At 35.7% G+C, this 18,350-nt stretch overlaps 1 protein-coding gene across 1 annotated transcript in view; it reads left to right on the forward strand.

The window, feature by feature from the left end:
- LOC150089401 (tyrosine-protein kinase Fer-like) overlaps window positions 1-18,350 on the forward strand; it is a 171,056-nt gene that overhangs the window by 63,260 nt on the left and 89,446 nt on the right. Inside the window, exon 9 of the mRNA XM_090389967.1 lies at window positions 14,580-14,690. Coding sequence (XP_090246093.1) covers window positions 14,580-14,690 — 111 coding nt within the window. The remainder of the gene's footprint in view (window positions 1-14,579; window positions 14,691-18,350) is intronic.

Genomic DNA, 18,350 nt, shown 5'->3' on the forward strand with positions numbered 1-18,350 from the left:
AAGTACTGCATATGGGTAGCAGTAATCCCAGAGTAATGTACCAACTGTCTGTTACTACACCCAAGGGTAGTGGAGAATAAAAAAGACCTGCGGGTAATTGTGCAGTCAGGTATGAAGTTCTCTGAGCAGTGAAGATGGTCTGCCAGAGCAGGTCATGGAGTCTTGTCAATGATATATAGGAATTTTGCTAGCAGAGATATGGAGGTGATTATCCCCTTGTATAAGGCAGTACCTTGAGTACTGCATACAGGTCTGGAGGCCTCGTTTTAGGAAAGATGTAGAGTTGCTAGAACAAGTACAAATAATAGCAACAAGGTTGGTGAGAGGAACAAAGGGATGCTCTTACCAAGAAAAGCTTAAGTTCCACAAGTGCAGCATCTGGAGACTAGGCATCTGTGAGATAGTCTGATTGAGGTGATTAGGCTTTAAATGGTTTGAGCAGGCTCCAATAATATACCTTTAATAATATATTTGGCATCAAATTCTGGACCATAAAACACTAGAGAGATAATAAAACAAAACAAAAAGAATTATGAAAAAAAAAAAAATTTGTATCATGATTACCCTTTATAATGTATAAACTTTTATAATTTAAAGCAAGATTTAAATTTTTGAAGAACTATACACAATTCACAGTTAAAAAAAAATCTCCAAAAATTTTTCTTATAACTTGTGTAAGTCTTAAAATTTCTTAAAGTGTTTCATGACAGATGTATAGGTTCCAAAACCTGTTCAAAAGCGAGTTTTCTGCATGCAGGTCGATCCTCTACAGTGAATTTTCTTAGTGAACTTGCTGTGTGGAGTGAGTATTTTCATGAAATTTTAAAAAATGGGAACTTTGTATGTAAATGTTTTAAAATATTTGTTAAAAATCAAATTGGAATTAAAAAAAAAATTGAATAGAACTCGTTTTTACTTTTTAATGCAATAATATCTCCTACTTCTATTTGTGTATTAACTTGATTTGGCTTTATCAAATCCTAAATCTCAGTTCCACCGAAATTCTTAAATTTTGGTTTTTGTAACTTTGAATCAGACAACTGAGGTCAGCAGGTGTGAACTTCTCCAATTTTCAGTTATTTTCACACTACTGTATATTATAAATTGTGTATACAATTAGTTAGAAATAAAGATATATATAAGAGATGGCAACATGGATGACAAAATATTTAAGACAATTCATACATAAACAGATAGATATTGTTTGAAGTGACCTTCAAAATTTAAAGCCTAGAGCCACAAACATGAGAAAATATAGATCTGCATTTTTTTAAGGGTGTTAAAAGTATTAAAAATGCTTGAGACAGCTGATGGGGATCTAAAATTCATTTGAAATGTTTGTCAACTGGAAAAATCTGAGAATTCTTGAAAATATGTATGCTACCACTGTAATTCAGTAATTTTTATCAGGCTTGGAGATAACTAAATCCACCTTATAACAACATTTAAAAGTATAATTTTTTAACTGTTTTAACCCATGCCCCTTCCCTTTTGATAAGCAAAAAATTTGATGCCCTGAAAACTTTATGCTTTTAAAACCTTTCTGAAATAACATTTGCAGTAATTTTATTTGAAATATCAAAAAAGATATTGGTGCAGTGCAATGAGAGGTTTGAAAAAATATTTTGATATTAAAATTGTTTATATCGGACAAGTTACTGTTACCAAATATGAATTTTTTTCCAAACTACATGCCCCCCCCTCCTGGGGGGGAAGAATGCTCTAATGGTTAAGAACTCTTAATTTAAAGGAATTAAAATGGTGCAATAAGTTGATATATTTTACAAAACACTATGCAGATCTTTTTATATAATCAGCTTTGCAACATGCATGTATCCACAAATTAATGACGCTGTTGTTAAAAGTTGCTTTTTCACAGTTGTTTATAGATGTGGGGACTTCAAAATGTTGGATGGCTTCATGTGTGAACTGTTGGACAGAGAAAATAATTATGTACGGATTATTAATGACAGTCTTGTAATCTTCACCCCCCCCCGATCCCCTTTCAGGCTTGGAATCCAGTTTATATTGTTTTGCTGCATTGTGGATTAAATGGGCTTTTGGCCAGGTACTCTGGAGTCATAACAACTATATGGTAAAATGAGTTTTGAACAACTGACTTTAGAACTTCTGAAACATCTTAATACCAACTGCGAATAAGTTGGGAACTTCCTGTATTAACAAAAATGGTGGGGAAGCCATTGTTTAATAATTTCATAATTGTTTCAGAAAGCACACCCTACATTCACAATGAGTTGGTTTGACTAAATTTTAAAGATTTGTTATTGTATATATATACTTCAGTAGCGTTACCTCTGAATAGTGTTGAATTCTTGTGGTTTTGACCAAATCATAATGTATTTTTTTTTTTTTTTTATGAAAATCCCAAACACGAAATGTATCAAAACCTATAGTACTTAGTACCGTGCATGGGTTGAAGGAGAAGTATGGAGGGAGGGGGATGCCGTAAACTTTGCTCTAGAGACTAAACATGGGTTTCACCACTTCAAGCCTCCAATAAGCAAAGTGGTGGTATTTCACCGGTGGATGAAAGTCATCTACCACCTAGTACTAGCAGTGCCAAATAATGATAGTGAAGCAAAAAAAGCCCCTTATCTGTACTATTCCTGTAGCAGTTTGTCTAATCCTCCCTTAAATTTGTTCTAACTACCCAATTCCACAATAGCAGATAGAAGTTTAATCCAACAGTCACTCCCAGACTGAAAGCAAATTTTTGCAAAGGTATCCTGCAATCATTTTTTTTAGTTAAGTGTATGTCCCCTTATATGTGTTGTTTGAGAAAGAGTAAGGATGCATCAGCATTTAGTTTACTCAGTCCATTTTAAAGCCTTGAACACTTCTATCAGGTCTCATTGCAGGTGTGCCTAGTTTCCAGAGCTCTACAATTTGTTGTGTATGTGGTAACCCAATGCAGTACCATAACACAATAACTCTTTAATATTGCTTATTGAATTTCACAGATCTTATGCAAAATCGTGGAATGGTAAAATGCAGTTCCTATGAGATTTTTTAATCATGCATTGGGAAAAGGTTTGAGAAAGGGTCTTTATTTTGTATATATATATATATATATATATATATTTTTTTTTTTATTTTATTTTTTTTTTAAATTGTTGTATCAGGAATACCTCGCATTTTCAAACAGCGTGGGTTTCGCTATAGTGTGGTTTACAAATTGAAAAAAATTTAACTGCGTTACGCACCAATACATTGATATGTATGTATGTATGTATTATAATGCCAGCACGTAGGCCAATGCGTTATGGATTCAAGGCCATTCTGACTGTTGTCAAAACTCCCATTATATACGGACTCTGCTAGCATTCATACATTAGTAAACACTGTAGATTCTGAGCGGTGAAGTCGTTGATTGTGCGTAAGCTGTACAAATATTTTTCGCTGTGTATTTTTATTAAAGATTATTTTTTAAAAATGTTACACCTTTATACCCAAATATGAGCGGAAAGAAGAAATGTAATGCCGCTGAGTGTTCTTCTAGATCCAAACATCGAATGAGGTATGAAAGTAAGGCAGGCGTTGCAAAATGACATTCGATGTTATAAAGAGATATATGCAGATAAAAAGAAGAAAAAAACTGTGCAAACTAAGCTGATCAGTTATTTTTAAAAATAAAAATACAGTACATACTTCACTTATATTCTTTTGGTATGCACATACTGCAATAAAAATTATTTCTACTATACTTACTAATATTTTAAATTTTTATCATTTTAGTTTCTTTTTTTTGCAAGAACTTCGTGTGCATCAATTTATAGTAAACAAACACCTATATATTTTTGCAAATCGACCCATATAATTAAATTGTCGGAACGCATTACATTAAAATACATATTAATAATACCTCGATCAGCGCAGTATTTTTTTGGCACGAATTAACCGCACTATGTGAGGTATTCCTGTACAGTAATACCCCGACTTACGCGGTTCTTGATTTTTTCGTTTGGTGTATATCTAAAATTAGCTTACCAGTGATTTGGAAGTCAAATCATAAAGCTTGGGTGACAGGTTCCGTTTTTGAGGACTGGTTTGGTCACCACTTTATACCCGAAGTCGAACGTTATTGCAAGTCTAAACAGATTCCATTTAAAGTAATGCTTCTTATTGACAATGCACCCGGTCACCCTCCTGCCACCCTAATTAATTTCGACCCACTTGTGAAAGTTGTGTTTTTGCCTCCAAACACAACCAGCTTGCTTCAACCGATGGACCAGGGAGTCATCAAAACATTCAAGGCTTACTAGACGAGGCATTCGTTTGCATGTCTGAATGAAGCTATGAGACAAAATAGTGAGATATCTGTTAAAGACTTTTGGAAACAATTCAATGTTTTAGATGCCGTAAGAATCATTGAAGAATCTTGGGATGAAATTCACAAAAAAAAACAATGAATAGTCTCTGGAAGAAACTTTGTTCATTTTTTTTTCAAAAACGAGACGAAAACAATGCCAGAAACTGATCATGTCGCTCATGTGATAGAAGAAGTTGTTAATCTTGCCAGGCAATTAGATTTGGAAGTCAGTGGTGATGATGTCAACGAGCTGTTGGATTCACATAGCCAGGAGCTGACAATGAATGAGCTCATAGAGATGCGTGAGCAAAACGTCACTGAAGTATCCGACACTTCAGACCCAGTTCCACCAGAAAAGCACATGACAATTGCAAGTTTGACAGAAGGTCTCAGCTCAACTGAAAAGGGCTTAAAAATTTTAGAACACATAGACTCAAACGAAGAATGCGTTATAGCTACAAAGCAAGGAATAAAAAAATTAACTTGCTACGAAGGAATTCTGCATGAAAAAAAAAAGGTGCTGTGTCGTCAGACGAATTTGTTAGATTTTATGAAGCCATCGACATCGAAATAACTTTTTTAGGTAACTCATTTATTTTTTTTAATACATATTTTGTATTAATATGTATAAGTAACTGCAATTTTATTAAATATTTTTCTTCTAAACTAGTGTTTTTGTTAGTCCTTGATCCCAATTAAACAAAATTTATATATATTTATATGCAAAGTTGTACCCCGACTTACGCGAATTCGACTTACGCGAATTCGACTTAAGCGATTTTCGTCGGACCCACCTATCGCGTAACTTTGGGGTATTACTGTACTTAAAAAAAAAAAAAGAAGGTACTGAACTTCAGTACCATATGGAATTTTTTCAGATCAGCCAGTTGCATGCACAGAAAGGTCACTTATGCGACCTTTCTTTGCATGCAACTGGTGTTATTCTAAGTTAAACAGCTCTAAGTGATACCCCCCCCCTCCCCCCAGTGATAAAGGTTGAACAACCTCACATACATTTAGAATGTGTTCAGCATTCGGCAAGCAGTTCATACCTTACACATGCCAGCTGCAAAACACATCACAGATCAGGATCAAGAGCTTGCAGGAAGATTTGCAGTATGTCATCTATAGGGAACTGCACAGATTCCGGTTTGGTGGCAGAGCAGCTGCCATAGGTCCAACATCACAGTCACTGGTGTTAAATAGTATTTGGATTAGTGTCATTTGTTGGACTCTAGAAGTGGCAGAAGGTACAAGTGGAACGATGAACCCCACTACACAGTTTCTTTTTAGTGGATGTGTTTGAATGTGGAAAATGCCCAGAGAGTGTTAGCATTAGCAAGGGCACATGATGCAAGAAAGCAAGCTTATATAGCATCAGCCAAAAAAAAAAAAAAAAAAAACCCCCTTATTTCACCCATCCCCTCACTCCAGATGTTTATCCACTTCTGCCTTGAATCTATTTAAGCTATAAACTTCTACAACGACAGATGGAAGTTTGTTCCAGCAATCAACCACCTGCTGGCTAAAGGCAAACTTTCGCATATCTATCCTACACCTGTCTTTCCTCGATTTGAATTTATGCCCTCTCAGGTGATTATTCTGAGCAAGAGGAAGAATCTCATCAGCATTGAGCATGCTCAAACCATTCAAGTCTTTATACATCTCAATCAATCACCTTACAGGTGCCTAGTCTCCAGACACTGTGTGCTTCCTATTGAAGTATACCATCTTGACTATGAAGTTTGATGGAGACATTCCGATGGTTACAGACTTTATGGTTATAAGACCAAGTCTAAACCACCTAAAACAGCTCCAACAGTGACTACTTCTTGAGCATTTTACCTACACTGTGGCAGTACTACACAAATAAGCCTTTTCAGTATCAGCACAACAAGACTCCATATTATACAGGACTGGTTAGTGAGCAGTGACATCAAAAAGATTGCTGACTCCCGTTGAACAACTGCAAGATGAAATGAGTGGCAAATTAAGCTGTGGCCCAAACCGCTTTCAAACTGTCTCTGACAGTTGTTTTGCACAAGAAATTGAGGCAGATTCTGGCAACACCTACTACAAAGTGGTAGAAAGTATGCCTAGGGGGTTGAGATTGCCAGAAGTGGCCCTATTATGTATTAAGATTTTTTTAAAATTGAAATTCCTTTTTGAAACTAATACTGTTTGTCATATGTATTTTAATATATAGCTAAAATTATACAATAATAAAATAAAAACTCAATGAAAACGTAGTTAAAACATATAGAATTAAATTATTGAAGTAGAAAAACTGATAAAATAAAATGTATATTTAAAAGTAATGAATTCAGAGAAGCTTTTGGAGCTGCATGCTCTTTTATCAAATTCTCCCTAGTTAAAGTGAACACACTGTCTCATAAAAACCAGAAAAAATCATGGGTATAAAATATATGATGGCAAAAGACAACATAGACTAATATATTTGATGTCCAGGTTCTAATTGTAGTGAACCAAGTGACCAACATATGACTAGTGTACCAAACAGCAATATTTTTGGAAAATATAGTAGGCTCCTGATTTAACAGATCCCAATTTAACAGACAAAAAATTTCTGTTCTAAAGGAAAAATTTAGAACCTATTTATATCTGATAGCATTGCACATCAGACAGCACATCTGTTTGATGTGTGACACTATCAGACAGATGTGCTGAAAATTCCTTCTAATGAAATAAAGGCTGTTTTACTGCAGGATAATGCACCTGCTCACCCTAATGCTGAGAGGTTAGTTAGCAGGAGAATTAAATATGTTTTTCTGCCTCCTAACACTAATTCACTGATACAGCCGATGGATCAGGGTGGAATCATTGCATGTAAGAGGTTGTTATGAGAAGAAGTTTTTGGAAGAGGTGATGTTTGTTTTGGAAGAAAGAAGATGCAGAAGAAGATACAGGAGGCAGGACAGGACACTGCAAAATTTACATGCATACATCAGATTTGCTATCTTCAGTTGAGCAGCTGCGTGGAAAGATATGAAGATTACTACCTTGCCAGTGCTTGAAAGAAGTTGTTACGATGTAGAACCTGAAATGGACTTTGAGGGAGTTGAGGCGTCTAATTTTCAGGACACTCCTCTGAGGGCCAGCAACAAAAGTGCAACTGAGAATGATGTGGAACAGTGGCTTGAAAATGATGGTGATCCGAGCTATGAAATTTTTCCTGAGGGAGAGATTGTGGAAAATTTCTTCATGGAAAACAAGAGGATGATGATGACAAAGACAAAGAATCAGTTGCACCTCATCCTAAATTGTCTGTTATAAGACAGCATATGGATGACATCATACATTATATTGAATCATCATCAGACCCTGATGTGCTTGAGAAGTTATTCAATGAGGGGAGTGTCAGAAGTTTATCAAACTCTAACAGGGAGCTAAGTGATTTTGTAATAACTGAGAGCAAATTGGAGGAGAAATTGTTGAAGTTAAACATAAAAAATTTAGATCCCGTCCTGGGATGGACGGGATCTATCCAGTTATATTAAAGGAGGCAGCAAACCCTTAGCCATAATTATAAGAGCTTCTTTGAACTCAGGGGAGGTCCCCATGGACTAGAGGTGTGCAAACTTATCACCAATTCACAAAGGGGATTCAAAAGGTGACACAGGTAACTATAGACCTTTAGTTTTTGTGTTTCGGGGAAAATAATGGAATCACTGGTTAAAGAAGCATTGCAGGATCATCTAGACAAGACTGCAGTAATAGTTAAGACACAGCATGGGTTTGTTAAAGGAAGGTCTTGTCTGACCAATTTGATTGGATACTGTGATGTGGTCACAAAGGAACTGAATGCCAAAAATAATTTTGATACTGTTGCACATGGAAGACTGCTGTACAAATTGGAGAGGTATGGCATTAAGGGTAAGTTGCTACGATGGATAAAGGAATGATTGAGTAGGAGACAACAGAGAGTGGTAATCAACGGACACTGCTCTTCGTGGACAAATGTTATTAGTGGAGTTCCCCAGGGTGTTGGGCCCATTGTTGTTTTGTATATTTATCAATGATATTGATGAAGGTATATCAGGTTTAATGTCCAAGTTTGCAGATGACACAAAAGTTGGCAGGGTTGTTAAAGACAGTATGCTACTCCAACTGCATCTAGATAAGTTGGGCAAATGGGCTGAAAAGTGGCAACCGAAGTTTAACATTGACAAATGCAAAGTACTGCATATGGGTAGCAATAACCGAAGAGAAACGTGTCAACTGTTTGGTTACTACACTCAGGGAAGTGGAAAGTGAAAAAGACCTGGGAGTAATTGTACAGTCAAATATGAAGTTTGCTGAGCAGTGCAGAGGGGCTGCCAGGACAGGTGATGGAGTCTTGTCAATGATATATAGGAATTTTACTAGCAGGGACGTGATTATCCTGTTATACAAGGCAGTGGTCAGGCCACACCTAGAGTACTGTGTACAGGTCCTGAGGCCTCATTTTAGGAAGGATGTAGAGTTGCTAGAACAAGTACAAAGAAGGGCAACAAGATTGGCGAGGAGAACGAAGGGGGGTGCGCTTATGAAGAAAGGCTTAAGTTCTGCAAATTGCAGTACCTGCGAGGTGATCTGATTGAGGTGTATAAGGTCTTGAATGGTTGTGCAAGCTGAATGCTGATGGGATTCTTCCTCTTCCTCAGATTAAGAATCTGAGAGGGGCACAGATTCAAATCGAGGAAAGACAGTTGTAGAATAGATGTGTGGAAATTTGCCTTTAGCCAGCGGGTAGTTGATTGGTGGAACAGACTTCCATCTTTTGTTGCTGAAGTTGATAGCCTAAATAAATTTAAGGCTGAGCTGGACAGGCATTTGGAACGAATGGAGGGGGTGAAATGGTTTTTTTTTTGGCTGATGCTGCTAATGCTTCCTTATTATGAACATTTTAGAGAATTTCGATCTACGGTAATAAGGAAGCAGCACTACTAGTGTTCACATTGAAAACAACTTTGTGTGAGCTTAAAAAAAAAAAAATAAACACTCATTAGTTACATTGTACAGTTTTTGAAGCGTTAAATTAAAATAAAGTTTGGTTCCTGTTGTAAATTTATTTTATATTTTTAACAGATGTTTTAGTGGCATGTATAAATTACTCAATGTACATTATAATAATATTTTATTCATACTTATACATTATAATACATCCTGTACATTGTAAATTCATTATTAATATATGTTTTTAGAATACATTCGATTTAACGGACTTTCTACAATAGCAGACACCCCTTCCCCCAATTAGTCCCTTAAATCGAGGTCCTACTGTAATAGTCTCTGTAACATGGGGAATGCAAGAATGCCAATTACAGTTCATGCTATAATGGTGTTACACTGGATGTGACTGTTTGTTTATATCCAAGTGTTGTGATAGTTTCATAGGTCCTTACTGTGTTAGTTCTGCAGATTCTGTTGAGGAGGATCTGTTCTGCTACATCAAAAGTTCAAACGTCTGCTTGGAGTGAGGATCTTTTACTTTGTCTTTAAGTTGGATGGCCCTGGGATGATGTTATTTGTTTTACACTGTGAGAAAAGCAAGTTCTGCTCTATTTCTAGCTGCCTTGACAGCAATCGCTTCTGCTCTGTGTCTTGGTGCTTGAACACACTTGACTCAGAAAGGTCTTGACAAAATTAATCCAACGAGCATAATGGTCTCGTTTTATGTTTAATCCATATTCACATATATTCTACTCCAGGCTTTTGGCCAAGAAATCATTAATATTATTTACATTTCTAATTAATTCATAAAAATGTAACAGTAGTTATATGAAGTCAGGCCATACAGGGAATAGTATATTATGGATGAATGAATGTGTGATAGCTAGTCTTCTGCTATTCCAGAATAGAGCATTATTCCATCCTTTAAAATAAAAATCCATCAACACAAAGTGGAATCAAAACACTTCACAGTTTGTGGCCTTTATAAAAGTTCTTTACAGAAATAAATATAATAAATATTTCATAAATAATACTACAGAATAAATGTATATCAGAATTTAAAATAAATTTTTATATTAATTTCTAATATACATTTTTTATATTAATTTTTGATTCAAAACTATTGTCGTTTTGACTTATTTATTATTCAGAGTAAAATTACAGTAGACTCCCTATTAATTGGCCCCAATGGGACCAGACCTCGGGACGGATAAACAAATGTCCGGTTAATCTGAAAACACATGCAAAATACCATTTATAGGTTGTAAATTAAATAAAAAAATATATACAATATGTTGTATATAAATGTTTATTTATATACAACATATTGTATATAAATAAACATAGTAAATAAACATTTACTTAGATAAAAAGATCAGTATCTTTATTTGTTTTTTGAAGCAAAATCGTGCCACTTTTTCATAAGAATTATATCAATGGGATGAATTATCTTGTTGTTCCATATCTTTTCTTCCAAATGACTTAATCTTTTGTCGTATTTATCTCCACTCATAGTTTCTGGGTTCTCTGGTTCTTCATCTTCCACCATTTCTCCCTGACTAACTGCTTCGATAATTTCATCTGTTAACATTTCATTTCTAGAATGTTATCTCCAAAAGCCATTTTTCGATGTCTCTTTCTTCCAGATCTTTGAATTCTGATAATTGTTTCAAATCGTTAAGCAGAGCAATGTTGTCGTGGTCTGTCAGATCCTCAGCACACTGTTCTTTGTCCAGATTGCAGTTTGTAGTTAATTTTTCAACATCGGGCCATAGTTTACTCCATGACCTTACAAATGTTGATGACAGCATTTCTTCAAAAGCAGATGAGAACATGTAAATCACATCCTTGATGTTAATTTTCTTAAGGGCCTCTGTGAGTTCCGTTTCTTCATTGGCGGTCTTCTCAAGAATTTCTGAACGTTTTCTTCTGTAATGCCTCTTCAGACTATCACACCTTGATCCATAGGTTGTACCAAAGGTGTAACGCCAGGTGACAAAAACACCACCTTGATGTCATCAGAAGATAGGTCGATGGGGAGTGTTGTCAATGACAAGAATAGCCTTGTGTTAAATGTGCCTTAACTTTTAGAACAAATTCAGTTGAAAACCATTCTTCAGATAGAAAAGAACCCATCCAAGCTGACCTCTGGGCTTTGTAGTAAACTGGTAGAGCATTGAAATTTACATTTTTAAATGCTCTTGGTTTGGCTGACTTTCCTACAACAAAAAGGGGCACTTTGTGACTCCCAGCAGCATTTGTACAAATGACCACAGTGATTCCCTGTTTATTCATTTTGAAACCAGTAGCGAATGTTTCTTGTGGTGCTGCTAGAGTTTTTGTCGGAAGAAGCTTAAAATTTATGCCTGTTTCGTCCAAATTGTAGACTTGTTTAGGAGTAAGATTTTCCTTCTGTATAATATCTAAAAATTTTTGACAAAATTCACTTGCAGCATTTTGATCTGCTGACAATTTCTTGCTGGAAACACCTAGATAATGAATTCCGTGGTGCTTTTTCCATCGTGGAAGCCATCCCTTGCTGGCTAAGAATTCTTCTCCGCTGTTGACTTTCTTGTGCAAGCGTACTGCCTTTTCCTTCAAAATCGGTCCACTAAGAGGTGTTCCTCTTTGTCATTCTTGCATGAACCATATCCATAATGCATCGTCAATAACTTCATTTTTTGGCTTCTTCATAGTGCACCTATCTGAGAGCACTTTTTCTGATTCTATTTGTGTACTGAAGTCTTGAAGGGATTTCCAGTTTCTCCGCCAATCATTCACTGTAAGTTTTCTGACACCCAGTTCGTTACATATCCGTTTTACAGGTTCTCCATTATCAATACTTTCCAACGCTTTTCGTTTTGTTTCAATAGTTAACACATTCTGTTTACGCTTGTTCAAGCCTATTATTTCTAGTTAACGTAATTTAAAAAACAAAAATTAGTGATGAAAATATGTACACACAAGAGTGACTGCGATCCAAACGGCACTGATAGCAAAGACTAACTGAAGTGAAAAAAGTTAAGAGGATCATTACAGCGCACTGTACTCATTACCAGAATCTTTTAATTTTGTTTTCCTGCTGGGCCCATAACACCAGAAATCTGATTCGCTGAAAAATTTCGATGAAAATATGGCCGGTTAAAGCGAGACTGGTTAAGAGGGAACCCACTGTAATTTTTAATATTTTTATTCTATTAGATACTAACTGTAGTGTTTCATTGTAAAAGCTATTATGATTGAGGTTCTGTTAATTCGAATTACCATAAAAGTTTCTATTTTGTTTGCTTTAGTATATAGGAATGACCTCTTCCAAGCAAAATAGGGCTACTCAAAAAAGTCATTTTCGGTATTACTATTTTGTATTGTGGTTGGTCAGCAGTCAGTGGCATGTGAGACAATTTCATTTAATCTTCCCACCAAGGCAACACTATGAAAGTTATAACAAAAACAGATAGGTGTGCCAGTGTTCCAAATTAATTTCAAAGTGATGCTCATCTAAAATGCATTTCTGACAAATACCCACCCTGTAGGTAGGAATCCATTTTTTCAAAATAACAGCAGGCAGTGTCCTTGCACAGAGAGTACTCTAATCAGTTTCTCCCCTCTCCCAACCACAGTTAAACATTAAACTTGCAGTAATATTTGCCCAACCCATAATACAGGGTGATTCTAAATTATTGTCGGGGTTTCCATGACCTATGATTTTATAATCAGAAACAACAAAATAAAACTGCTTACGGAATATGAAAGTGTAACTCAAAAAGTTTTATTACCTATAGAATCAGTACTGTAGAATGCTAGACAACTTCAACATGCACGCCTTTCATGGCACGTAAGATGTCCAAGCAATATTCAATTTCCCTCCAAGCTTGTTTGTTTTTGGTTTTTAGGAGCATTCGCAACTAAGGCCATATTGCTCCAGGGATATGCGGTGGTCATTCCCTGACTTTTCCGCATCCTCCGTATTTCGTGGTCATGGGCTCAAACTCCGGTCTAATCAAGAAGCGTGTGCTACCCACTGCTGCTCCTGCCCACCTGGCTACGGAGGTGCCTCCCTCTAAGTGTTCTCCAGCATTTGAGGTGTAACTGTTTCGATCGCAGCAACAATTCTGAGCTTCAGTTCATCGAGGGAGATCACAAGGGACTTGTTCACAAATGCCCTTCATGTATCCCCACAGGAAGAAATCAAGCGGCGTAAGATCGGGTGAGTGCAGAGGCCACGGAATTGGTCCACCACACCCAACCCAGTGCACAGGAAAATGCATGTCAAGAAATTTTCGGACAATAAGAGCCCAATGTGGCGGTGCACCATCTTGCTAGAACACCACATTTGGCTGATGATTTTCCAACTGGGGTAACAAGTACAGCTGTAGCATGTCCAGATAGGTCACCGCTGCCACTGTTTTTTCCGCAAAGAAAAAGGGCCCCAAAACTTCCGAACATAACAAAGCACACCAGACATTGACCTTTGGACTATCTCTTTCAAATTCTGAATTCTCGAATGGCGTGAGGGTTTTCTGATCCCCATATTCTGCAGTTATGATGATTTACCCTGTCTGATACATAAAACGTTGCTTCATCACTAAATCTCCATCTCCGAAGGTAATTTTCATCAGCTTCGACATTTGACAAAATGTCTTGGGCAAATTGGAAACAGCGGGGTTTATCGTTCGACTTTAAAGCCTGCACAATCTGCAGTTTGTAGGCATGGAAGTGAAGGCAGTTATAAACAACCCTCCAAACAGTCGTTTGTGGTATACCTAACTGCAAAGAAGCTTGTCTAGTTGATTTTTGTGGGCTTTGAGAAAATGTTTTGTGGATTCAATCAACATCTTCCTGTGAAGTGCTCGGTCTTCCCGCTCCTTTTTGGTGTAGAATACTACCAGTCTCTTGAAATTACTTTAACCAACGTCAGATAGCATTATCTGAAGGTGAATCTTTTCCATACTGAATTCTATAATGACGTTGCATTGTGATAACGGACTTTGTTTTGAAAAACCAAAGTATGCACATTGCCTTCTCTTGAACAGTCGTCACTTTGAAGTAATGCCGTCAATATCTCCCAGACATCAATGCAGCAAGTACAGCATTGCCAGAGGAGAGACAACTGGAAGATATGTTGTCTTTCGGTTGGCTCTTTTTGTTTGTTGTTTCTGATTTGAAAATTATAGGCCATGGAAACTCCGACAATAATTTAGAATCACCTGTATCTTATATTGTTCATTCTTATTAATTCTAAAAAACAAAAGTTTAAGTTATTTGTATGTGTGTAAAGTATGTTCACAATTTCCAGAAAGAAGAGGAAGATGCATCTAGTTTAAATGCTATTGGAAGGAGATCTGCAAGATTGATAATGGAGAAGTTAAGACATCCTTTTCATGTATTCTACAAGAAAAGTAGCCATGTAGGTAACCATTGCTAATTTTAACAGTAACTTACAATTTATGTTGACTAGGCCAAAACCATTTTTCTTTTATGTTAACTGTTAAATCAAAAATACTTATCTTGACTTACTTTTGTATCCACACACTGTTTTTATATTATTAGAGTAAAATGAAAAATACTCCAAAGAAGCATGAAGTATTTGTTCTAGTTAAAGAGCAAGACCTTATAACTTGCTCTGGTATCTGATTCGATGGCTTTCCCAAAGTAATGATTTGGACAGAGGTCTTGCAATTCAAGTCATATGTGTGTTTGTCACTTAAGTATTTGGTTTCCAAAGAGCTTTAGGTTGGCCGAACAATACAGCACTGTATATGAGGCAAGTTTAAAAAAAGTAAACGATAATTATCCCAATTCTGACAGAGTTGTAGTATCCTCAACATAGGCACCTGTACATGGTGAGAGGACCTCCCAGTGATATTGCTGTCCTCCAGATTAGCATCAGTGGGATCCATTGCACACACAGCCTTGGTTACAGTTTGACATCATAAGAAATTGTTTATGCTCTCTGCTGCAAACTGTGAAAACTTGGAAAGGATAGATCCTGATGGTTGAAGGGCTCAGCTTCAATACACTACTTTGACATAATCTTAAATTATAGGCGAAAACCTCATACCTTTGAGTATCAAGTTAAAATAACTATTAATTAAAATAAGCATGCCTTCAACTCTCATATCATGTCAAGGGAATCAGAAAGAATCATGGAAAGATGGTGGCCACCAACCTCCAAAAACCAGCCAACACCACAAGTCATCATGAGAATTGAAAAACAATTGTTGCAAATGAAACAATTTATTAAACAAGCTATTAAATTAAACAATTTATTAAACAAGCTATTAAATTAAACAATTTATTAAACAAGCTATTAAATTAAGCAATTTATTAAACAAGCTATTAAATTAAACAATTTAATAGCAAGTTTACTGAGTACAGAAAAAAATACTATATTTCGATGGCCACTTTAAAATCCCTTAAGGCTAGGACTAATGCGGTACCAACTCTTTTTCTGACAAGTCAAACTTCATAAAATAGGATACCCTATTGTTTCTTTTGTATCGCTCGCGGCATATCTTTACAACATTATTAAACCTTTGCATTTAACATTAAAGTTTAGTTTAAAGAATTCAGAGATGTTATTCAACCAATTAAAAGAAAAAATGCTAAATGGAGATGACGAATTCTTCTCTTTAGATGTTGTTCCCTTATACACCAACGTACATGTAGAATATGCCCTTGACGTAATATGGGACCTTAGCAATGATCAGACAATCTGTTTAAACATGTCAAATTTACCCAGAAATGAAATATTTAATTTGATTAAATTTCTTGTACAAACCAGTTATATTAATTTTCAAGATAAAATTTACAAGCAGATATTCGGGTTACCAATGGGACTTAGCTTGAGTGGATTGGTGGCTGAAATTTATCTAAATAAGATCGAGCAGTTATACTTAACACCACATCTCTCTAATATAACATTCTATGGTATATATCTTGATGATATCTTAATAATTACTAATAAATATATAGTACAGAAGGTCCTAGATACATTTAATAACATTCATACTCGACTTAAGTTCACTCTAGAAATGGAAATCCTGCATCACAAATCTATAAATTTTCTAAATTTTACTTTAACCAGAGTTAATGAAAATTTTATATTTTTTAAAATTTATAGGAAGTCAACAAACACTGGAAAATTTTTGCACTGTTCGAGCTACCACCCTTGATAAAAGGAGAATTATTTTTAACCAGTTTCATAATGCATATAGATACAGCTCTACTCAAGAATCCTTATTGGTTGAGCTCACGGAACTGACAAAAAGATTTTTAAATAGGGGTTATTCATTAGTTACCATTATGCAGATTAGTCAACAGACAAAATATAAATTGGAGATGGGTACGACAAATGACAGGACGGATCACAAACATTTTATTAAAGTTCCCTATATACAACATTGGTATAGACAATTTATTAATAAGAACACTGAATTTAAGATTGTTCCACAACCCATGAGTAAGTTCCATTGCTATCTTGAAATATAGGGCATATTTAGTTCCTACCATGGAAGCTCACAATATTGTTTACAATATTTCTTGTGGTGGGTGCAATTCTACTTATATTGGCTCGACCCAAAATTTACTTTCGGTAAGAATACAGCAGCATTTGGCATCAGTTAGAGCAGGTAGGATGGGTGCATCTGAGCTTGCATTTCATGCAGTCACTGATGGACATGTGTTTTTTTTTAATGAATCCAAGGTTCTTAATAAACAGCGTGAATATTTTAAATGATTAATTGCTGAAACATTAGAAATTAGATTAAATGTTAATTCTATTAATATATGAAGACCTTATATTATTTCGGATTCGTGGACATTTATGTGCATGCATGAATAGCAATTCATACATTGGTTTATATAAATAATCTTGTTTCAGGTGTCGTTAATTTGATATAAAACAGGGAGGATATCATTTGCGAATCACTTTTGTACTTCTTGTGAACACGGTAACAACCGAATAAGGTGGTCTCTTAAAAGAAGTTAAATAACAATTTTAAAGTTTAACTTATGTGTGAATTAATTTATTTGTGTCGTCATTTTTAGAATTTCGCGACAATTGTTTTTCAATTCTCATGATGGCTTGTGGTGTTGGTTGGTTGGTTTTTTCATGATTCTTTCTGATTCCCTTGATGTGATATGAGAGTTGAAGGCATGCTTATTTTAATTAATAGTTATTTTAACTTGATCATTTATGACAATACACGGGAGGGTAAGTTCATATTATAATCATTCGCGATTGAGTGTTGAGAGATTAACAATCCTACTCAAAAGAAATGAGGTTTTCACCTATAATTTAAGATTATTATAATAATAATAATAGGATATTTGGGCTTCATAGTCCCTTTTGATTTGAACTACTTTGACAAGATGGAAGGTCCTGGGTGAACCATGCTGATTCCATTCCCTTGGCCTTCAGGGACAGGATTCAGGCTGGGAGAGGTATGATGCTTGGGTATTCCTGCTGTCTCACTTCAGAGCACAAATTATTGCTTGCTGGATAGTGGGCAACCTTAGGCTCCATGGTGGGTGGGCAGCCAGGGCACTGAAACAAATAAAAATTCTCATGAATCCTGATGATCTAAATTTTTGTGACCCCAACATAAAAGGCTCTATCAGAAAGCCTGTGAGACCATCACTGCTGCAAAGAGACTCAGAACAAGCAGCATAAGGGCCTGTACCAAGTTTCTAGATTGTGCATTCCAGCCCCAAGAAACTAAGAGGAAGATGTCCCCATTTTTTATATAGAAGTGTCCAGAGCAGTGATGTGCAGCCTTTTTCCTTTGAAAGGCCATTTAAAAAATGTATTCTATATCCATGGGCTGCAGGATGAGGGAAATGGATATTTCCTGACATAATGAAAAATAGAAATTTTATTTGAAACTTTATAATTGTATTTAGGTTAGTAAAGTATACAAAGTTTTTTTTTTATGAATTAATAAAAACTTAAAGTAAAATTTATTATTGAGATTTTTGAGTTTTCGTAGAAGAGGCTAAACATTTTAAATCTGCTTCAATACAGTAAACCCCTGCTATTCACTGGGGTTATGTTCCTGAGAAATGC

This window comes from Mastigoproctus giganteus, chromosome 2, assembly GCF_048544385.1.
Source record: "Mastigoproctus giganteus isolate SK-2022 chromosome 2, ASM4854438v1, whole genome shotgun sequence".
NCBI classification, from domain to species: domain Eukaryota; kingdom Metazoa; phylum Arthropoda; class Arachnida; order Uropygi; family Thelyphonidae; genus Mastigoproctus; species Mastigoproctus giganteus.